Source organism: Setaria viridis, chromosome 4, assembly GCF_005286985.2.
Source record: "Setaria viridis chromosome 4, Setaria_viridis_v4.0, whole genome shotgun sequence".
Taxonomy (NCBI): Eukaryota; Viridiplantae; Streptophyta; class Magnoliopsida; order Poales; family Poaceae; genus Setaria; species Setaria viridis.
The window spans coordinates 38,566,889-38,590,100 of record NC_048266.2 but is presented as its reverse complement, the minus strand read 5'-3'; the positions used below and the strand labels follow the sequence as shown (position 1 = coordinate 38,590,100).

Below are 23,212 nucleotides of genomic sequence, written 5' to 3'. Positions count from 1 at the left end.
ACCATCTCTTGTGCATGGAGGACAAAAACGTACGTATTGTATTTACACATGTGCACATGGTCTTACCGTCTTCTTTTTTACAAACATTTTAGATTTGACACAATCGATCATTGACCATTACTTTTAAATTTACAATTATGTAGCGATGTGCTTTCATCTACCAAGGTGCGACAAAGCCTGCCTTAGAAACTGCCTGGAGAGACGTCTTGGGAATGTTATGTCCTGCACTAACATGGACACCACCTGCTGCTGCCACTTTATTAGTGCTGCTAGAAAACTGGCTTGATTTCAGTATTGATGCCAGATATAGTTGGGTGTAGACTGATAAATCAATCCAAATGTTATGCATCATAATAACTTGAATTGAAAAACTTTTTCTTAACTTTCCCAATTTCAATTCAAAACTTATTATTAACTTTTCCATCTCACGGTCCATCATTTATATAAAGAGAGAGTGCCGGAATAAGCAAAACGATATGCATGCACGCTGAACGATTGATGAGCTGATCCATCCTGATTCCTCACACAGGAATAGGGATTACTACGAGAGAACTGACCTTCCATCCACCCCCTTTTGTCCCGGTTAATATTTGACCCGTGAATAAAGTGGCTTTAGTCCTAGTTCAAAAATAAGTACCGCAAGGACACCGACGGGAGGGACTTTAGTCCCGGTTGAAAAGATCTGACAATGATGTCCGCCCCTTTTATCCCGGTTGGAAATTCCAACCGGGAATTAATCTTTTATCCCAGTTGGAATTACCAACCGGGATAAAAAGAATAGATCTTTTGTCCCAGTTGGAATTTCCAACCGGGACAAAAGGAGCTTCCTGCCCCCCTCTCCTTATCCACGCGTACAAGTGTTTCACGCGCAAGTCTTTCTTCTGCTACTCTCCCTTTCTTCTTCCTCCTCCTCCTCTCCTTCCTCCATTCTCCTTTCCCTCCGGTGCGGGTGGCCGCCCCCTCCCCTGCTGCCCCTCCCCTTCCCCTTCTGCTCGCCTCGCACTAGCAGTGAGGAGCAGTAGCAGGGTGAGGTGTAGGGCAGTGACGGCGGCGGGGCGACGGAGCGCGGCGAGTGAGCTGCGGCAGCGCGCGGCGAGCGGGGGACTCGCAGGCATGGCGCGTGGGTAGGACGTCGAGCAGTGGCGCACAGGTGCAGGACACGTGGGAGCAGGCGCAGGACCTCCATCTGCCCCCTCCCCCCTGAAAATCGATCTCAATCGAGAGGCATGACTCTGAAAAATCCTTCGCCCTCTGATTCCTATGTCCCTCTCAGTAATTGCTCGAAGCGACGGAGCGGCGCGGAGGCCGGAGCGGGACGGCGCCGGGGTGGAGCGGCGCGGGGCAGAGCGGAGGCCGAGGCTGGGGTCAGGGTTGGGGCGGAGGCCAGAGCCGGGGCAGAGCGGAGGTTGGAGCGGCGTGTGGCTGGTGTCGGGGTGGGCGGGCGGGCGGCTTGCGTCTTTTTTTTTAATTTTTTTCAAAACACTTTAGTTCCGGTTGGAAACACCAACCGGAACTAAAGGCCCCCTTTAATCCCGAGTGGATGACCCGGGACTAAAGAACCCGTTTATCTCAAAAAATTAATCCCAAATGGATTTTTGGGAAATTTGACCCCTACCAACCGGGACTAAAGGTCCGTTTTCCAGCAGTGAATCACCCTCAATTGCCAATTTTCCATGTAACTTGATTGTTTTTGTTTATATCATTATCGATGCCTGTTCACCACTTCACCCCCTTCGCATCGCTCCGCGCTGGTGCTGCGACACACCCATTGCTCTGCTCCACCGCAATGAGGACCCAGTGGTGTCACTGGCCACCAGGTCCTCCACACCCGGAAGCATACCATCCCAAGATAGGACATCATCATGAGGACTATACTTACATCTTTGCGCGCCGCCAAAGTGTGCGCTACTCTATTACATGTTGGAATTAGAGATATCATCATATGCAATTTGGATTATGTAATCCTAGAGATATAGGTGTTGAGTTCGTTCGGTTGTTAGAGATAGGAATCTTGTTGTAATCATATCCAACCGAACCGAATATTTGCAACGCCTTAGGATGTAATCTGTTGGGACTCTCCCTATATATTAACGTGCAACCATGGCGACCCAAGATAGGCAACCACGTTCTATCATTTTACATGGTAATCAGAGCCCCCTTCTTCCACAACACATCTACCCGACTACCACCTCCTCCATGGCGTTACGGTAATCAGAGCCCCCTTCTTCCACAACACATCTACCCGACTACCACCTCCTCCATGGCGTCATCTTCAAGCTCGTCGGCGGCGCCTCTCGGAGCTCCCATAGCTGAAAAGCTCACACGAGAAAATTACGTCTTGTGAAAAGCTCAGCTTTTCCTGGCTGTGCGTGGCGCGCAGCTGATGGGGATCCTAGATGGATCCATCATGGAAACGCCCAAGACCATGGAACTGGTGAAGGCCGACGACAAGAAAGAGATAGTTGCTAACCCAAAATATGATTTGTGGGTAGCTAAAGATCAGCAATTGTTGAGTTATTTGTTGAACTCCATCACCAAAGAAGTGCTTGCACAAGTAGCGGTGGAGATAACTTCGGCAGGAGCATGGAAGGCGTTGCAAATAATGTTTGCGGCGCAATCAAGAGCACGCGTAACAAATCTGTGCATGCAGCTGTCTACTCTCAAGAAGGGTAGCATGACTTTGTCAACATACTTCACCAAGATGGTGGCAATCAAGGATGAACTTACGGCAATAGGTATATTGATTGATGATGGTGAGATGACGTCTCATATTCTCAACAGTCTTGATTTTGATTTTGAGTACAATCCGTTTGTGTGGCGGAACCACCTCGGATTAGCTTGATTACTCAGAGTTCAGCCGCCTAACATGCGACACCCCTGGTTAACTCAAGCCAACGCGAAGCGCCGTCGGACTTCATCCGATTTAACCACTTTAAACAGGATCGAGTTCAGCAAACCCACACAAAGGTGAGCGGTTACAGAGAATACAACAAGTCCACTGAGTTTAAACAGTCTTACTCAAGAGTTCGGCCATAAAATTTTAACATCAGAGTTTTATAGCAAAAGACAACAGAGAAAACACTAGCGGAAGACTTCGTCGGGGTCGGACGTCCGGGCGAGGCCAGCCAGAACATCATTGAGTCCTCTCCTCGCCGTCCGAGGAGGGGTCCCACTCAACCGTCCAGCCTGGCGGAAGCTGGGGCGGCCAAGCGCCAACAAGGGAGGGGTCGGAAACTGCAGCTTCACCTGAAAAACAGGAGCCACAACAAGGCTGAGCTACTAAGCTCAACAAGACTTAACCGGGGAGGAGCCAACTACTCATCCAACTAGACATGCAAGGCTTCTTGGCTGAAGGGTTTGTTTTGCCAAAAGCACTAAGTAACCTATTTTCAAGTTTTAGCTCCGGTTCTAGATTTACTTACCAGTCTAGGTTGTGCAACTTATTCTAAGCAAACATCGAGCCAAAACAAGTGTTTAGATAAAAACAACAACATTGCCATCATCAGATTCCTCATTTACTCAGGGTGACATAGCGATCAAGTAATCTCAAACTGTGAGAGGCAGACGAATCGATTCGAATTCTTTAACCATGCATGGTGAACCTAGCCCCACGACATCCGCGCACCCGGAGGTCGCTTCCTGTGTCGGCCTTCCCCATCGATCCCCTAACCCGTGTCGGGCCCATTTCCTTTGGTGCAAGGTTCCACAGACCCGGTCTCTGCCGTTCTGTGACCACGCTTTGCCACCACGTGCGACAACCAGCAGGGGAAACTCCGTTCCAAGAACAATGGGGCGACCGCTCACGTCTAGGTTCGATCAGGTACTAGGCTTCCTCATCCCATACTAAGTATGAGGCTAGTACTTTCAAACACTTGATCACGAACACCACCACTGTCGGGCCTTAGCAAGTTTTCATAGACAGACGGGGCAACCATCCGACCACCAAAGAGTTACCAACCCTGCCCCGTCCACCGTCCTTATAGTTGTAGTAGAGAGTAAACATGCAACTCCTACAACTCGCGAGTGACAGGAGACCACTCGGCTTTTACCGTCTCCTATTTAAGCAATGCAGCTACTCGGTCCAACAGCTAGTGTTCATATCAAGGGTTACTAAGTCATGCATCTAGGGTTTCATACAACTCCTAGACGTAAATGCACAAACATGCTATTCGGAAGGCATGCGCAAGTCTGGTAAGACTCATAGGACGTTCATGCAACCGGGGCTTGCCTGCAAACAAAGAAGGCTGGAACTGCTCGACTTCGGGGGCGGCTTCGACTTCCGCGGGCAGGAACTCGGCTACAGCTTCTTCTTCGGGCGCCGGGTGCAGCTCGTAGAAGCCGTCAGCGAGATGCAGCTCTACACGAATGCAATGCAAGGGTCAGCTTAGACAGTTAGTTCAACAGCAACACTGGCTCTCCTGAGCCCAGAAACTTGCGACAAAGAGCAGGAGGTTGAGACTGTTTGAGAGAACTGATGATGATCAACAGGTAAGGGTAGGAAGAGAACTAGTGGTCTGATCCTTGAACTAGAGGATGTGATAACTAGGGTCCTCAGACGTAGGCACTGAAGGGTTCCCACGTTTTACACATACACCCTCGAGTTGAAGAAAAAGATCACAGCCAAGCCCTCGGGCGAGGCGGACAAGGGTCGGCGAACAGACAGGGTCGGACGAGACGGAACTGGGGTCGGGCGGATAGGAGGGGTCGGGCGAGACGGACTTAGGGTCGGCACTCACCTTCTTCCTGAAAGAAAAGCTTGGGGTCGGGAAGAGGCAGACTTGGGCGCGGAACTAAAGCTTTGAGCAGGGACTAAGATTGGCGATACTCCGGCGGCGGCGCTGCTTCTTGCGGTTCACAAGAAAGCTCTACGCAGCACAAGGGAGCACGCTGCTGGTGACTTGGATGAACTGAGAAGGAACTGGGAGAAGAACTCCTCAAGACTGGGTGGATGGCGCTAGGAGCTTGAGCAGGGAGCTAGAGGAAACTAAGGGCAACAAAGGCGGAGGGAACTCCGGCGACGGGGGCATTCCTTTTATAGCTGCTGGGGCAGAGGAACGGAAATGTCGCGGAGAGAGAGAAGGGGAGCGGCGCGAAGGCCGGGAAGAAGCAATGGAGTGCTCTGCCGTGGCGGCGATTGAGCAAACCGGGCGGTGCTGCAGAACTCCGGGGGTGACGCCAGCGATCATTGCGCTACTCCGTCAGGGCGGCGTAGGCGCGGGTAGACCGGTGGTTGGGATTTGGCGGAGAGCGGGCGTCGTCGTGCGGGAGAGGTGATAGAAGCGATCGGTTAAACGGCGCTAGGATCGAGGGCGCACAGGTGGGAGAACAAGCTGACGCGACGCGGGGGAGAGCGCGGAACAATAGATTGTCGGGCGGCGTCTGACAGAGCGGGGAAAGGAACTGTCGCGGCCGCGGTCGGGGTTGGCGATGGGGGAATCGTCGTGTAGCGACGACCGGGTGGCGCAACTGTTGCTGGAAGGGACGGAAAAGACGGGCGACATCGGTCTTCGGGGCCGGGATCTGGTATCGCGATGATGGGCGCGGGGAGCGAGGGTCTGCAGAAAGGGGTGCAGAGGGCTTCCGCTGCTATTGGGGAAAAGGGCGCGGGAACCCACTTGGTCGCTTGCTAGAGACAAAACTGAGCGGTGGCGTCGGAGAAGACGAGCCACGCGGCAGGAAAGCTCTGAGGCGGCCATGCACTCGAGTGCGGCTGACGCGGGGGATCTGGAAAAGGATCTCACGGGTCCACCGGAGGAAAAAGATCGGACGGGTGAGGAAGATCAGCAGGATCCGACGGAGGGCCGAACTCGCCAGGGTCGGGAAAAAGGAACGAAGTGGTAGGGGTCGGATCTCAGGGGTCGGGGCTGGCGGAAGACTGAGCACTTAGGTGCGGTCAACAGAGCAACTGATGGAGGTTAAGGGCTGAGATCGAACCTAACTGGAAAAGATTAGGGGTCGGTCGTTACAGTTTGTTTCCCTCAATGTTTGGCCGAGCGGATCCTATCCCACTTTTCGAGTTATATTATCATCTAATGTCCTATGAGATGCGTCTTGAGGCTTACAATGAAGATGGACAGTACTCGTCCTCTACAAATTCAGCAAGTCATGGAGGTTTTAGAGGACGTGGCGGTCGGTCTCGTGGCCGAAACAGTGGTGGCCGTGGGCCCTAAGGCAGAGGCGGCACCAATGGCGCACGCCAGCCCAAGCAAGGCGGTCCAAGTGACGAGCCTCATCCGGCCGGACATGGTCGCCGTGCAGAGGGCGGCCGACGGCTGCTCGTACAGCGAGGACACGGGCCCGCTCCTCGACGGGGTCGTCCTGGTCGACATCGCCTACGGTGACAACGGCAAGGTCTACTGCCTGGCGTGGGACGGCGAGGTGCACGTGCTCCACCTCACCCGCCGCCACCATGTCTGCCGCCAGATGCCACCGATGGTGGTGGGGCCGCTGCTGAAACTGCCCATCGGCGCCGACGCCTTCCCTCCGCCGTACGACGTCATCTCGGAGTACACGGACGGCAAGAACCTGGTGCTCTACGAAGGTGGGCTGTACCAGGTATGGAGGCGGTCGAGCGGCTCCGGCTCCGTCACCGTCGACGCGCCGCCCGGAGGAGCCGCGCGGTGGATTCACATATTCGAGGGCGACGTCTTCGTCCTCAGGTACGACCCGGGGAACTGGCCGGGCAGCTGCTGGGTGGTGGCCGACGCGAAGGATCTGAGAGGGAACGCGGTGTTCGTCGGCATGAACGACGCGGCGGTGGTGCGCGGCGAGGGCGTGAGCGCCAACAGCGTCTACTACTAGGACGGCCCGCGCGGGGGAGACGGAGACTACGAGGCTCCGGTTGCCAACTGTCCGGTGGCCGGCGGCGTCGACCGGAGGCGTGTCGTGCCCCGTGTGGTACTTCTTGCCGGCGGCCGGCGTTAGCCAGCGCGTGGGAGCAGAAACAGCTAGCGTGGAAGCCAATGTCTGGGGAGGAAGCGATTTCTCTCGAACATGACGAGGGGGAGGACAGTGCGCATTGTCTCAAGAAAGCCATGAATTTGCTTGGTAGGTTAGATTATCGTGTCGTTTATGGTAGCGGTCCGTGTGAAGTTGGCGAGAGTTAAACTTCCTTTTTGTTAGCTTTATTTATAGTATGAAAAGAATTGGTTCTATTGCATCATGTTTGTCAAGATTTAGGCTGGTACAAAACTCAGGCGCACGTACACAATACTACTGAAGTACGAAAAGGAAAAGGTAGATTAACGCAAACAAGTTGAACATTTTTTGTGCAGTCTTCTATGAGCTGGTTCCGGCATAATTGCTCTGCATCTTCTACTTTCCACGATGGAACGATCAAAACCTACAATTTTGAGCGAAGGGGGTATTTGGTTGGTGGAGTGATGCTAATTCATTCGACATCAGTGCACTGATCCTAATTAATTAGGCATCAATTATTTTTCTTTCACCATGAAAAAATTTGAGGGCTGCAGCATCAGTTCTTGATACGTTTAGTCAAACACGTGGTAAATTTGATAATTTGTATCGTACATATATAGATGTTACTAGGAATATTTTGGGTCATCCGATATTACTTTTAATATTTCTATAATAAAATAGATGTTATTAGAGAAATGGTGATGTTTTAAATTAAACCAGAGGGTATATCGTGTCAGTCTTATTGCTAATTTTCTTCATAGTCCAGGTACTTGATTTTTCCTTATTCGAACCGCATCCTGCCTATGTTTTGCTTGAGTCTATCCATGTAATGTTGAGTTTCGATTTTGCCTTGTCCTTTATCCTATCTCTACTTTCTAGGTATTATCGACACCTTAATAATCCTTCTGTGATATGACAAGTATTTTTTCTCAACTTCAACACGATGCAATGCAAGGTGCTTTTGCGAACGTTGCGTCGCATGTACTCCGTACCCAGAAGGAAAAGAAACCAAGCCCTTATTTACTTCACCCCTAACTCCTAACTTTGGCACTATGCAAAAAGAAGATTCCCCATCACATCAAACTTGCGGTACATGCATGGAGTACTAAATGTAGACGAAATTAAAAACTAATTGCACAGTTTTGTTGTACTTTGCGAGACGAATCTTTTAAGCCTAATTAGTCAATATTTGGATAATAATTCACAAATATAAACAAAACGCTACAGTGCAATAATCTCGCCTCGTCGTCTGAAAAGCCGGAGGTGTGTCCCCCTCCGGCCCCCACCCGCCGCGTCCTGTGTGGTGGGCCCACACGTCCGTCCACCGTCCCGTGCCCCAAGGCGGCGTCGGCCCATGCCGACATCTGGCAAACCCGTCCGGACCCACTTAAAACCAGGCCCCGGTCCTGGGCCCCGTTCGTTCGTCTGGGATTTCTACAGCCCAAAAAGGAATAGGGCCCGAACTCTTCTCCTTCTGCTGCTGGCTGGGGTTTCGGCCCATTTCGAGCTCTCGACAGATGGCGAGCAAGCGACCGATCCGCTGACCGTGAGTCCGTCCGTGACCGAGGGAGCGCGCGCGGGTAGAGGCGCAGGCGGGCAGCGCAGCCCCCCGCGCCGCCGCGTTCGAGAAACGGCAGCCGGGGTACGATGCCTGCGGCCGCCTACGGCTGGCGGTCGCGAGGCGTCCGCGGCCGCAGCCCGCGGCTTCCTGGAGGCTGACGTCTTGCCCTCCCAGGATCCCACTGGATTTTGTGAGAGTTGATGAAGCGCAAGCGCGCGCGCCTGCGGCTGCGGGTGAATCCTCCGCGGGTGCTTCGGCATTGATTAGGTTTGGGCTGCAACCTTGTGTCCGCGCCTCAATTGATGCGGCATTGTAGTTGTTTGGCGGATTCGATGATACTCCAGCATTACATTTTTTTTCCCAATCCGTGTGCCGGGGTTTTGTTGGTAGAAAACCAAAACCTAGCATTTCAGTCTGTTCTGTTTTGGTGCCCCAGGCTTTCCAGAGGCCGGGATTCCGGAATGCAGGCCATAGGGAACCAGCTGTGAAATTTTGAAAAAAAATTAAATCACTGGACTATAGATGAAACAAAACAAACACATTTTCCTTAAATTAATTCAAGTAGAACATTGCTAAATTCTTGTCAAAATCAGGCTGGATAGTGCAGATTATCTATGGTGGTTTGGGTGAATACCGCTTGAGGATTACTTCCTGTTGTTTTGTAGAGCTGTAAGCACCGAAGTTTGAAACAACTAAGATGGAATAAATGTGATGCGGCATTTTGGATTCAGAGGCATGGTGCAGTGCATTTTCGTATTTTAGGGGACTACTACATGATAGTAATGCCATGGAATCCTTCTGGCTTCATTTAATGAGATTTGTTCTTGGCCGTGGGACCATTCCAAAAGGCAGTTACTATGGAAATTACTACCATCACAGTTCACTGCTCAGAGACCACAGTCCTTCCAGAACTGTCCTCATACTTAGCACGTCAAATTTGACACTACAAATCAAAACAGCAGAGAAAGAAATTGAGGTTTGCATGTATCTTTCAGTCAATTTTAATCAACTTCCAATGTAGAATTATTTTTTTCTTGAAACTATTACTTCAAACCTCAAAGGGTGCAAAGCTGTGGTAACAACATGGTTTTACTCTTTTCCATAGAAAATTCAATAAATATAGTGTCGAGATTCTGATGTATTGCATCATCATATCTCTTGTACATGAGAACTTTTATGTGCATGAGTCTAAGTCAACTTGCAGTCCAAATGAGTCGATCTTACACTTCTTAATTTCTTGTCTTTTTCTAAATTGATAATATATGTGATGCCTATATATCATGCATTGTGAAGGTCTCACTCTAAAATGATGATAGTACATCCTTAGCAAAGAGTGGGATCTCTCTTTGCTTCTCAAGGTGGAACACCACCCTGTGATGGGAAACCTTTCAGTTCTGCTTCTGGATGATAACCCAACTTCCTTGCGGATCATCTCAAACATGCTTGTGGAGTCTGGTTTTAAAGGTGCTTTCCAATTTTGAAGCATTCTATTTAGGAATTCCTTTTATTTTCCTTTGTTTCCGCTTCGATTAAAAAAGGGAGTGTGTTCTAGAGGAAAAAAAGAAAGGCAGGCGGCGCACAGTTTGGATTTGCTGCGGTTGTTGAGTTTCTGCAACAGCTATATGACCCGTGATTGATTAGTCATTGAATAGGCTAATCATTATCCAGGACCAACGTGGACACATGAATTTTCCTTTTTCTCTCAACTTTTATAAAATAGACTACCTATTTCTTACCTAGTCAGAATGTTTGATGCAGTTGACATAACAACTGCAACAAGGCCATCTCAACTATTCATGTTCTACTCTTATACCTAGATTCTGTACCTTTTTTTCTTTTCTTCTATTCCCAGATAGATCCCTTTTAAATTGGGGATTCTTTTGTGTTTTAGTTCCTCACCCAGGAATTGGACCTGCAGGTGTTTAAGATCTTATGAATTTATTTTATCTGTCGTAAACAGTTACCCTTTTCAATAAATATAAGATTTTTAATGAAAACTGAGGAACTTGTATTTTGTAGTAATTCTTGCTTCTTACCCTGAAAAAGAATTCCAATATATGTTAGCTCTTCTCAATATCATGTTTTCTGTCTGATTCCTGAAGCTGACAGGGAAGAAATACGTTTGTCTAAATCCATTTGAAAATATTTTAAAAAGAAATTCCGCCTCTAAGGAAGACATAGAGGAGCTCAGGTCCTGAGTCCTCTGCCCTAAAAGTGCAACTAGTAAGTGATGTTCTCAGGGATACTGCGGAGTACAATGTTCAAGGATGTTTGGTGTCTTTCTCTGTTTGTGTGAGCTCGATTGGATTCTGATCCCCGGTTCTCAGAATTTCTGTTCCAATTTCTGAATATTCCATATCACGCAAAACAGGTGTGCAGTATGACGTTTTAGATTCTAATTTCTGAATATTCGATTCTGTTGCATATCATAAATTTGGGTGTGCGCTATGACGTGTTAGGTTCGAAATGTCTGCATATTCTGTTTTGTCGCATATCATAAATTTGGGTGCATGGTATGGCGTTTTATGTTCCAATTTCTGAACATCCTATTTTGTCGCATTCCTTTTTGTCGCATATCATAAATTTGGGTATATACGGTATGGCGTTTTAGATTCTTGTGTTTGCTTTATCCAGAACTCCAGAACATTTATTGCTGATCAAATGTCTCCTATTCAGGGTGTATCACATGTACTAAAAGCAGGAGCAGTAAATGAATTTTGTAATTGAATTTTTTTATCCAGCTATGCTAGTTTCTGGGTCGCCCTTCCATACACTATCATAGGAGATAGGACCCAAACTGTCAATAAGCTCCCCAAGAACGTTAAAATATCGTCTGAGAATGACTCCAACAACTAGAGCACCGAGAAAAGCTTCCATTTCTTTAAAATTGATTATCAGTTCCTTCTGCTCAGTGGAATCTTATATCCATAGTTTCTTTTTTCTTTTAAGCGAATCAGCAGGGGAGTCCCCTACCTTATGTTCATAGTTTCTCTTAGGAGTCTAATTAAAGTTCACATGTTGAGCCTATTGTTCAAGTTTAGGTTCCACTAATTTAATGTATTCAATACATTGTAACATTTTTGCTCTCTAAATGTTTATAATCTTAACTGTATTGTTGCACAGTTTTCCCATTCCGAACAGTGGGGTTGGCCCTGGATTTTGTTAAAAGCAGGGATGCTATTGAGGAGGAGCTTGATTTGGTACTGGCAGAAGTTCATCTTCGCAATATAGTACCAGGCTCTTTGGCAAACTCTGAGCTGCTCCATCACATACTGAATGAACTTCAAGTCCCTCTTATTAGTAAGTTTATATTCAGAGTGTTATTTTAATAATATTTCACCAGTCCGAAACTCAATGTTATAGGAGTATTTTTCCTTGTTTACAGCAATGGGTGCTTATGATGATGAAGAGGCAATCTCCGAACATGTGGCCCTGGGAGCATGTTCCCATGTGCTGAAGCCATTGCACGCAGGAAGCTTGAACATACTGAAGCAGAAAGCCTTAGAACATAAGTTTAAAAAGGCAACACCTCAAGGGCCAATTTCTAGTAGGACCCAAAGTAGAATGGTTTCATCATTTACTAAAAGGCCCCAGGAAATGCTTGTCCTAGATAGAAACGATTTACCCAATCCTGGAAGCAATGAATTTGAAGTGCCAAAAGTTCGGAAGGCACGTGGTTCAGAGAAGCCGGGTCGAGTCAAATGGACCATTGATCTCCATGAGAAGTTCCTGGATGCTATCGAAGTTCTTGGGGACAAGAGTAAGCTCGTACCCGCACATGGCCTAAAATTTAAAATAGCCTTTTGTTTCCTTTTATTAGCTGAAAACATGATCACAGCTGTTCGGGTAACAGATGCTAAACCTGAGGGGATTCTAAAGCTCATGAATGTGAAAGGTTTGACCTCGAAGCAAATATCTAGCCATCTCCAGGTACGGTGATTAACTAATTATTTGCATCAAATGCTGCATCAGCTAAAACTTCCTTATAACTTAATTTTTCTATATTGCAACTTGCAATGGAAGTACACCAATCTGTTAGCTTCAATCTTCTCGTACAATGAAGACAAATGCACCATTTTAGGATAGTCATGATTAAGCAGCAACAAGCTGATGGCCCGTGCAGCTGTGCTGTGCTCACTTATTTTGTTTCGAATATTAAAAGATTTTCCCACCCTTCTGTTTATTGCATTTTTGCCTGTCCCGCTGCTGCGGACTTGAGCACATGTTAGGTCAAAGCATTTTGGCTGGCTATCCATTGTTAATTTTTCCCTTGCGGGAGCTAAATGCCCTTGATTATTGATTGTGGAATCCTACAACTTACCAGGCCCCATCCTCATCTGGCTGACAACAGGCCTTAACCTCTTTGGTTCTTCTTACCATCCTGGGAATACCAATACATACCACAAAATTATACTACGGGAGGTACCAATTTAGTGGTGCCTCCTATGGGCCTTAAAAACACCGGCATCCTTGATCCAATGCAGTATCGTTATGCTAATAAGTTGTAGTATCAGTTTTACCTTAAATAATATGACTTCTTAACCCTTTATTGATAATTTTCTTCTCAAATGTGATATAGAAACATCGATTGCTCCAACGGAATGCAAAGCAAGGAGGGCAGCACCAGAGGAATGCCAGCAGGAAACCAGTATCTGAGCTGATAGGATCAGCACACAATGCAGCCACTACTGAATCCATCACACCCACAGTTGATGCAGACAGCAGGGAGGTGTACCCCTCAAGGCTGTGGACACAGGTGAAGGAAGCAGCGGTTTTGAAGACTTGCATGTACACATGCGCATCTGGAATTTACCGAGGTGACAGAAAGTCTGTGTGGGATGAGTACGAAAAGGACCTGCAGAAAGATTTCTCTACGTCAAGCAGGCGTTGGCAACAGATAGGAGTGCCATTGAGCAAATGTCAGTTGCCTGTGAAGAACAATGTTGTCATAGATGCAGGTGTTTCAAGCGAAGCCCTCAAAGCTGCTGGTGAAATAGGTTATGGTGCATCCATAGAAAGCTCTGATTCAAGCAGCCTGTCAGCAGGTTTGGTTGATCAAGTTGGAGAGAACAATCGTACTAAAGCTGCTGGCATCAACGACAACGTGGGAAACATTAATCTGCTTGAAGGTATCATGACCATTGATCCGTTTGCAGATTAAGCAGCCTGTTAATACTTTGTCTTACCTTTCTTTTTCCCTATCACAACTGCTTGTGACAAAGGATTTGTTGTCGTTGAAGGTACCATGAACAAGGAGCACACTGCAGCATTGGATCCTTCTGATCTTTTTGCATTCCTACAGAGCAATAATGTGGACCTGCTAGGCCCTCCTTATGGCAGGGAAGAAGATACCCCATACTGGATGAGTCAGCCGCTGGAAGGATTGCAAAACCAGCAAAACCTTGGCCTGGAGGATCCGCTGCAGGTAGATGATGCATGGAATAAAGGTCTTGCATCGCTGAGCCTGATTAACATAGATGGACCGATGACTCAAGAAGCCACCGTTCAGAATGCTCCTCAAGAAGCCACCATTCAGAATGATCCAGTCAATAACCCTGTGATGCCGATTGCCCAAGACGACGGATTATCGCTAGTCCAGCAATACCTTGGCCTGGAGGATCTGCTTCAGGTAGACAATGCATGGAACAAAGGTCTTGCATCGCCGAGCGTGGTTAACATAGATGGACCGATGGCTCAAGAAGGCACCATTCAGAATCCTCCAGCCCATAACCCTGAGAAGCCGATTGCCCAAGATGATGGATTCTCGCAAGACCAGCAAAACCTTGGCCTGGAGGATCTGCTGCAGGTAGACAATGAATGGAATAAAGGTCTTGCATCCCCGAGCGTGATTAACATAGATGGACCGATGGCTCAAGCAGGCACCATTCAGAATCCTCCAGCCCATAACCCTGTGAAGCCGACTGCCCAAGACGATGAATTCTGGAGTTGGAGTCCTCTGGGTGACTTTGACATGCTGATCTGAATCAGGATAAAGATGTGACGTTATCATGATAACAATAATATCTATCTTTAGAAATAAGAGCCCTGACAAAACAGTCATGTCAATCGGGGAGAAATTATGCTGTAATAAGTAGGTACATGTCGTATGTGTCGTTTGAAGTGCTTTAAGATAAGTGACCGCCGGAGAACTTATCGATCATTATACTGCAGTTGTTTTAGCAGCTAAAATTGAAAACCTCCGGTTACAAGTGGCTAAATATATGTTTTAGCAGCGGTGCGTTTTATACTTTTATTCTTGTGCAAACTAATTTTGCCAACTTAGATGCATAAAATTAGTGTAAATCATTTATAACTTTATACAGATTTTCCTGTAAAAAGAAACTTCATATAGATTCATGACAAAGTGGAGCATTTAGATGGATATATCATGATCTTCATGAATTCCACGCAGTAGTCCCCATCATTAGTTACCTGACACGTACGATGATATGCATATAACAAAATTAAGGTGGAACGGTGAGAGGGATTTCATGTTCAGATGTAACAATATGAAGATCATCGTATATACCAAAACAATATGTTATCTTTGTAACAATATGATCGACAGTTCAGCAGATTTTAGCCCATCCCACTCACGCACCGCAGCTTTTCGTGCCGGGGGCCCATCTACCTGGCCTTTTTGGAAAGTCTGGCCCATGCACTCATTCTCCTCCCCCATTGCTCAACCAATCAGACGAGACGACGCTCCGAAACCAAACTGCCTCCCATCAATTCGTCAAGTCAAACCCAGGCAGTGCGGTGAGGCCGTCGCGAAATGGGCGGCGCGGCGGAGGCGAGCGCGCCGGCCGCCACGGCTTCCTCGCCTCTCCTCCTGCCCCGCGCTCCTCCGCGCCCCGAGGTGGGGGCGGAGGTGAGGCGGCAGGTGGGTCTCGCGGCGCCGCTGGTGGCCTGCAGCCTGCTGCAGTACAGCCTGCAGGTTGTCTCCGTCATGTTCGCCGGGCACCTCGGGGAGCTCTCCCTCTCCGGCGCCTCCGTCGCCGCCTCCTTCGCCAACGTCACCGGCTTCAGCGTCCTGGTACGTAGCAGGCTAGCAGCCGCGCTTCTGCCAACTGCCAAAGTTCAACTCCGTGCTACTGCTTGTGCATGAAGAGCAGGGGGTAAATGTGAATCGGAACATGTGCATTGTAGGAGCTACATTTTAAGGATTTAATAACCAAAATTAGTACGAGTTCTATGAATAGTGTGCCATTAACCAAATTGGTTTCTCACATGCTTCATAATTGTACTAACTACTTAACTATTAAGCAGTGATGAGTAACAGGCTAACTACAATGTACTTTGTGCACTGATGCCTACTGCAGTACAGTTAAATTTAATGAAATTTGTGCCCCTCTTTTCCATGTCAAGCTGGGTATGGGAAGCGCACTGGATACCTTTTGTGGACAATCATATGGAGCAAGGCAATATGATATGCTTGGGACACATACACAAAGGGCTATAATTGCTCTTATGATTACGGGTGTTCCTCTGGCCTTTGTTTTGGCCTTCACTGGTCAAATCCTTACCGCTCTTGGTCAAAATCCTGAAATATCATCTGAAGCTGGACTGTATGCTCAGTGGTTGATTCCTGGTCTTTTTGCATATGGCTTGCTTCAGTGCCTCACCAGATTCCTGCAGACCCAGAACATTGTTCAAGTATTGGTAGTTTTCTCTGGGCTTACATTGCTACTTCACATTATACTATGCTGGTTCCTGGTTCAAACTTTTGGCCTTGGCCATAAAGGTGCAGCTTTAGCGACCTCAATATCTTATTGGTTCAACGTGGCATTGCTAGCAATATATGTGAAAGTCTCTGAAGCTGGCAGAAGGAGCTGGCATGGATGGTCAAGGGAGGCACTAAATTTAAATGATGTCAAAGTATATCTAAGGCTAGCCATTCCATCTACTTTTATGACCTGGTAAGTGGTAAGCCTGATATGGGGAACATTGGAAATGTATGCATTTTGGTAAAGCTTTCAATTTTTACAAAGAAGTAATGTGCGGTTTACCTACTTTCTGCATGGAACTGGTTATTCGACTTGCAAGATAGCTCAGCTTGGAGTATTGGGCATTTGAGATGGTGGTTCTCCTAGCAGGATTTCTTCCAGATCCAAAACTGGAAACTTCAATTCTGTCCATCAGGTAAGTGAACCAAACTGAGAACTTACTTTTGATCCAAAGTTGCTCTGTAACACAGCTCATCACTTTACAGTTGCATGTGTTTCCATTTTCATGGCGGATTATGCTCCCAGTGCTTGATGTGAAGTAACTTTGGCTCTTTTGCAGCCTAAACACAATGTGGATGGTTTATACAATTCCAAGTGGCCTCAGCAGTGTAATAAGGTAAGAGAAGCATAAATTAGGAGTACCACTCCTTTTCATTTCTTTGTACATAATAAAAAAAAACTTGTGGTTAACTAGTTTTGACCATGGCTCTTGTTGCTTTACAGTATTAGAGTATCCAATGAATTAGGTGCTGGGAATCCGCAGGCAGCACGCCTATCAGTTTATATTTCAGGAATCATGTGCCTAACTGAAGGCCTTTTTATAGCTATCGTCACAGTATCAGTGCGAGATATGTGGGGTTATTTATACAGCAACGAAAAAAAGGTCGTGAAGTATGTATCAATGATGATGCCAATTCTTGCTATTTCTGACTTCATGGATGGAATACAATGCACGCTATCAGGTTTGGGACAAATACATGTCTAGTATACCACATTTGCGTCACATTGTATTTATGTTCCCTGTTGAGAAAATTATATGCAAATACCATAATTTGAATGTCAGTCATGTGCTAACTTTAGTTTTGTCTGATCACTTGATCTTGGACTGTTGGTGTTGGTTGGCTTGCCTCATTGCTACACCGCCTCAGCTGTTTTTAATATAAAAATGACCACAGACCGAACGTGCTCAATGATCTCAAAGAAAAAAAACATGTTTGATATGGCAAGCTACAATAGGGTTTTGCCACTTGCCCGTATGCCATGCAGGCATACAACCCAATTAGGACCAGTGCCATTACAAAACTACTGCTTTTACTGCATTGCATTATCATTAATTCTTTTACTAAAGAAGAGTGAAACAAAACAAGTACTATGTACAAGATCAATAGTTCCTGTGCTGGCATATAGAATATGTCATTGTTTTCTATGCCACTTTATAATCATAATAGCAGTAATTCTTTATTTAACTGATATTGTTCGACATTTTTCCATTGTCTGTTTATGGGTTTTAAGGAGCAGCTCGAGGATGTGGCTGGCAGAAATTATGCTCACTTATCAACTTGTTTGCTTATTATGTTGTCGGTCTCCCTTCAGCTATTACTTTTGCATTTGTTCTGAAAATTGGTGGTAAGGTAAGTTCAATGTTTTATGCAATTATAAGATACATTTTCGTGGATCTTCCCACTCCTAGTCTGAGACTCTGAGTTCTCTTCATGTGCCAGGGCCTTTGGTTGGGAATTATATGTGCTATGGCAGTGCAAATAGTTGCTTTGATTGTGATGATGCTTCGAACCAGTTGGGATGAAGAGGTGCAACCTTATACTTGTGATGTTACAGTCAAAGGAATGCATGCTGTCTACTCTCTGTTGATGAAATTGGGTAGCAGCTAGTTTTGAATTTTAATCTTCACAAAGTTGGCTTTGTGAGGGTGCTGCCTGGTCAATGACTCTGCAAGTGGGGCAGGGTTGGGGAAGGGCGTGCAGAATTAATCTCCACAGATTGCTGGAATTTCTTCTCCATAACTACCAAATAATATCACAATTCTTCTCTCCAAAGTTACTTTCCAGAAACAAATCGGTAGCAATCATTAATCCTATTTTGATTGAGTTTGTTGAATGTACATCGCAACATGCTTCTAACACCTTAGTCCAAAATTTGCTTCATGCCTTTGCGCTCACTGGGGCAGGCCTACACACGCATAGCACTTTACTTTTTACTGTCACATCCTCACTGGTTAACTTGGTGGTCGTACATTTTGGGTAAGAGACATTATTTACTAGTGAAATATTTACAACCAGTACTCTACTCGAGCCATCACTCAAATCAAATTGGGTATTATATAGCTTATAAGGATTATATAGCCTAAAAGGCTTCAGTTGCCTATGGGTGATGTGATGTGCTGAATCTTACTATGTTCTTTATAACAAATTTATCTTTTACCGCTTTATTTTGTTCTCTTAGGCAGAAAAGGCCCAGGCTAGAGTTCAGTGTTCAGGTGGCAGCATAACATCAGCCTGAATGTCATCAGTTGTGGTTTTACCTCCATAAAGGTTAACTGTTTTCTGTATATAGTAGTAGATAATACTTTTAAGCATTTGAGACTAATTTATGTATAATTGATAGGATGAAAACACTTCGATCGGATAACGTACTACATGGTCCACCTAGAGACATGACTAGATCGTGCTACATACTGTATATGAGTATATCACAAATTCAGATCCACATTTTATAAGAGAAACACAATACAAATTATCTTTGCAAACATATTTTTGTCAACTATTGCTCTAGTTAAAGTAGATGAAACTAGACAAATAGAAACAAAAAATGAAGTCATAAAAGCAAACTTTCGGTGCTACTAGCCTTTTATTTATTTATCTCTCCCTCCCTCCCTCCGAACCACAATCAGTTGAAGAAAAACAGCACTAATCATTAAATTACTATTATAATGCATTATCTACCTAACCGGTTGTCTTTTCCTTGGGGTTACTTAGCTAGTGTAGCTTCGATCTTAAAGAAAGCATTCAAGCATCTGATGTTACATTCCATCATGCTCTAGTTGTTGACACGGCTCTCTCGGTTATACAAATATAAAATGAAAAGGAGCAAGATTCAGGCAAAACAGAGAAGGTGCAATAATATGTCCACCTTCTTTAAGAGTTTTATTGTGGACTATTTTCGAATAAAATTACTTAATGATATTAAGGTGACATTTTCATGTTTCATGCGTTGTACCAAACCCAAAAGAAAAGGCGTGTTGTCTGACTAAACGATTTTGATGAAAATTCTGAAACTTCACTATATTTAAGCGATAATGATGTTGCATAAGTACTAGTATAAAGTACTTGACTACGTATTCTTTGGTATCATTTATCACACATGTTCCTCTCCCTGCTGGGACAGAAGTATTACGCATGTAAAAGCAGTATCTGAGTCAGAGCTTAGAATGCATAGTATCATTGGTCATTGCCAACCTTGGACTAGCATACATTAAGCATACAGGACCAAAAATACATTAATCATAACAACATGCACGGACTAACTGCCCTAATTGATGGCATCCAAAAGCTACATTTGCTCTACTGCTTAGGTCTCAGTGTCATAACAAAATTAGTCAAATGGGTGAACCGAACAAAAGCAGAGACAAAGATGTCTGACCGAGAGAAAGCTGCATCTTAGTGGAGTGGCATTTTCAATGACCACTCATTCCCTGTTGAACAGTGGCATTCATCCTTCAGAGGATTGAGCAAGCAGACGGCCATGATTATGTGATATCTTATCCTCCCCCTGTCCACAGTGATCCATTCTAACCGAGAATTTCAGATGCAAGTTGTAGTGAAATAATGAAATTGCAGCCTTTTCAGATGCATCTGAAATTAGAGCATAAATTCTAGCTTAAATCAACTAATTACTACGGTTAGCTCGTTTTTTTATTCTTGAATATATAGCTGGCAAGAATTGTTTCTCCTGCACGTACATATGCTTCTCTTGGTCCATGGCAGCAGGTCCAAGCTTCACGCCTGGATCTGGCAGGACTGAGCTATCAGCCTAAAAGTAGGAGTACTTGGCTTACATGTGATGGTCTTGGAGTACGTTTCTTTCTGGTTTCTGCAGCCTCGATGATGGCACCGTGAAAGGCGAGGAGGCAACAGAAATTTGGTAGCTCCGGGGAGTGGAGGTTGTCGTGGAAGCTGAGCTGTTTCCAAATCTGAAATCTCAATACTCCACCTGCTCACCGTGTGGGTTAATCGATTCTCATCAGAAAGAGATCTTTGCTGACAATGATGGCGCGAAAGGACGGAGAGATCAGAGGAAGTTCAGGAGTTCAGGGGTTCTCCGGGATGCTTCAGGATGGATGCTATGGTCGGTTGCGTGGGCGTTTTCCACAGCTGAATCGATGCCATCTAATGCTCACGTTTGATGGATTTTAATCTGTGGTTGGCTCGGAGAGAAAGGAGAAGTGACTCCGTTAGGTTGGTCTGATGTCCTGTCAGAGGGCCCCTTCTTTTTCGTGTGGAAAACAGTTCAGCGACCACTTCACCTTGCTGGGATCGTTCATGGCTTGTTTAAGACTTTTTCCGTGGCGCGTGATAGGGCAATAGGCTATAGGGGTCGGTCATGTTTAGCAGGTTTTACTTGCTGAAAACTGGGCTCCTCGGAGTAGCAGAGGAAGACGGGAGTTGGTGCTTTAAGATAACAACAGTGTGTGTTGGCGAGAGCTTTAAGCATCATACATGCTGCTTTAAGATAAAGTGTGAAGGCCTCCTCCTAAACAAGTCCTAAGTGAATGCCTGTCCCAAGCCTCATATGATGAGGCCAGATTGGCACATTTCTGCTTGGGTTTGCACAGGGGCCTTCTAGGGAATCTTGAATGAAAATTGTTGATGGCAAAAGTCATGATCACATCACACCCTAATATATGATGGGCTATGGACAAATAATTTACCTTTCTCTTGCCTTGGCATTTATCGAAAAATCAATCAATTTACAGTGTTTTTGTGTGTGTAAATTAACCTTAGAAAACACCTCTCGTCTACGACACGACCTTGCTTTGTTTCCTCTCCTCCTTTGCCAAAAGAAAAAAAAAACAATGAAAGAAATGAATCTTTGCCACAAGAGGGAGAAGAAGAAGAAGAGAGAACAAGTAAAACAAAAAAAAAACAAAAAAAGAGTTTCAAGACATGGTGTGAGCCTATCTACCACTTGCATACTCGCAGTCGCCGGCTGCAGCAGCTCCCAACCCAATCTGAAGGTTGAAGAAGGAGGCACATCCATCAGGTCAGGGGTCAGGGCGTTGGCAAGAGCTCTCGCGCCTGCTCCAGCGTCTTGACGAACCTGGTGAGGTTGAGCCTGACGTTCTGCTTGTCGAGGTAGACCGTCTTGATGGCGTCCCACCCCTTCTTGTGCACGTCGTATGGGTGCTTCAGGTAGAAATGGTCCTCCGGGTACAGGTCCCTCAGCGAGCTCTCCTCCAGCGACACGTTGTACTCCATGTAGTTCACGTCCATGTCCCTGGCCGGGTCCTTGAAGGTCACCCTGGTGAGCCACTCCAGGCCCCCGAACGGCACCACCTGGATGAGCACGGCGCGGCTCGGCAGGAACACCATGTTGGTTAGCCCGGCGCCGTGCACCCCCATCATCACGTCCGCCGAGTTCACCAGCCTCGCGAAGTTGGGCATGTCCGTGTGGTTGTCCGGCTCGGCGATGCGCACGTCGAACCTCGCCGCCGCCGCCGCGTGCGCCATGGCGCGCTCGTTCAGGAACCGCCGCGAGCTCTTGCGGGAGATGATGAGGAGCCGCGGTCGGGTCCTCCGCGGCGCCCCCGACCGCGACGCCACAGCGCGCTCCAGCCGGAACGCGCGGCGGAGGAGGCGCTTGAAGTCAGCGACGGTGACGCCCCCCGGGGAGCGCGAGGGGTCGATGCCCATGGCGCGGTGGAACGTGGCGCCGATGACGATCCGCGGGAAGCAGTGGACCTCCCTGTCGTTGTCGACGTCGATGACCTCGTACTTGGAGAGCTGCCGGAACAGCGGCGTGAACTTGTCGTTCCACCAGTCCTTCATCCCGCTGAGCAGGAACTGGACCTCGCCGCCGAAGTGGTTCGTGCTGGTGAACAGAGGGACCAGCACGTCGGTGTAGTCGTGGTAGAGGTTCCCCGCGAACCCGCCGTTGGAGAAGAGGAACGCCGGGGCGGTGTGGTTCCGGGTGCAGAGCGGCGGCACGGCGGTGTCGTTGGCGCCGCCGAAGGGGACCAGCGTGTACTCGCGGACGTCGTCCATGGCGACGGGGTCGTGCAGGCGCGCGTACGGCTTGGTCCGCCACTCCCGGTCCAGCGGGCTGATGTAGATCTTGGAGTGGTTGCCGTCGACGCGGATGTCGCCCACCGCCGCGCACCGCTCCGACCGCTTGCTCGTGTTGTAGCACGTCGGGCGGGACGGGTCGAAGTCCTCTTCCCCGATCGGGCCGGACAACTTGTACCGCGTGCTGTCGTAGTCCTCGTCCACCTCCACCACCTCCAGCTCCTCCGCCGCCTTGGCTGCACGCAGGAGACATGGATTGGTTGGTGAGATCAGCTTCAATTCAGGCATCCAGCCATGGATTGCTCGATCGCTGATGGCAGAAGGGCTGTGGAAGCAAAGAGAGGAAGAGAGGAAAGCAGAGGAGGGGAGACGTACGGAAGGGGTTGGAGCAGTATCGGGCCTTGATGTAGGTGAGGACGCAGAGGGAGACGAGCATGGTGACGACCATGGCGGCGTTGCCCATCCGGCGCGGCTCCTGCCGGCCCCGAGGCTGCTTCATCATCGCCACCCCGCCGCCGTGTCCTCTGGATCTGGAGCGAGCTTGCAGGCGAGGCGGGGCACGCGAGCTAGCAGCTAGCGGGCGCGGCAGCAGTAGCCGAGGGTATTAAAGGCGGGCGGGGGCGTCGATGGCGACCCCGCGGCGGGCAAAGCAACCACAGAGGAAGAAGTTGGTGGTGGTGGCCTCGCGTGGTGGTGGGTGGGTGGCG

At 47.5% G+C, this 23,212-nt stretch overlaps 3 protein-coding genes across 10 annotated transcripts; 2 read left to right on the top strand and 1 right to left on the bottom strand.

Annotated features, from left to right (window-relative positions):
* Window positions 1-8,437: 8,437 nt before the first annotated feature.
* On the top strand, window positions 8,438-14,697 carry LOC117851565 (uncharacterized). Of its 2 annotated transcripts, none has more exons than XM_072293360.1 (5): window positions 8,438-11,779; window positions 11,865-12,239; window positions 12,333-12,409; window positions 13,059-13,608; window positions 13,720-14,697. In XM_072293360.1, the coding sequence occupies exons 2-5, from the start codon at window positions 11,867-11,869 to the stop codon at window positions 14,460-14,462; spliced, it is 1,743 nt and encodes a 580-aa protein (XP_072149461.1). In that variant the 5' UTR covers window positions 8,438-11,779; window positions 11,865-11,866; the 3' UTR covers window positions 14,463-14,697. The 2 variants fall into 2 exon arrangements, with proteins under 2 accessions (XP_072149461.1, XP_034589284.1); XM_034733393.2 differs by having other exon boundaries at window positions 12,318-12,409.
* A 493-nt stretch (window positions 14,698-15,190) lies between these two features.
* On the top strand, window positions 15,191-18,972 carry LOC117852778 (protein DETOXIFICATION 16). Of its 6 annotated transcripts, none has more exons than XR_004639916.2 (9): window positions 15,191-15,515; window positions 15,848-16,398; window positions 16,535-16,621; window positions 16,766-16,822; window positions 16,930-17,168; window positions 17,725-17,832; window positions 17,928-18,014; window positions 18,667-18,755; window positions 18,829-18,972. XR_004639916.2 is itself a non-coding variant. In XM_034735029.2 (9 exons), the coding sequence occupies exons 1-8, from the start codon at window positions 15,255-15,257 to the stop codon at window positions 18,721-18,723; spliced, it is 1,458 nt and encodes a 485-aa protein (XP_034590920.1). In that variant the 5' UTR covers window positions 15,192-15,254; the 3' UTR covers window positions 18,724-18,755; window positions 18,829-18,972. The 6 variants fall into 6 exon arrangements, 4 of the variants coding, with proteins under 4 accessions (XP_034590921.1, XP_034590919.1, XP_034590920.1 ...); XR_004639915.2 differs by having other exon boundaries at window positions 17,719-17,832; XM_034735029.2 differs by having other exon boundaries at window positions 15,192-15,515; window positions 17,719-17,837.
* A 2,174-nt stretch (window positions 18,973-21,146) lies between these two features.
* LOC117852780 (alpha-1,3-arabinosyltransferase XAT3) lies at window positions 21,147-23,138 on the bottom strand. Of its 2 annotated transcripts, XR_004639917.2 has the most exons (3): window positions 22,881-23,138; window positions 21,406-22,741; window positions 21,147-21,271 (listed from the first exon to the last, which is right to left on the bottom strand). XR_004639917.2 is itself a non-coding variant. In XM_034735031.2 (2 exons), exons 1-2 carry the CDS (start codon window positions 23,005-23,007, stop codon window positions 21,492-21,494), a joined length of 1,377 nt encoding a protein of 458 aa, XP_034590922.1. In that variant the 5' UTR covers window positions 23,008-23,138; the 3' UTR covers window positions 21,147-21,491. The 2 variants fall into 2 exon arrangements, 1 of the variants encoding a protein (XP_034590922.1); XM_034735031.2 differs by having other exon boundaries at window positions 21,147-22,741.
* Window positions 23,139-23,212: the final 74 nt, after the last annotated feature.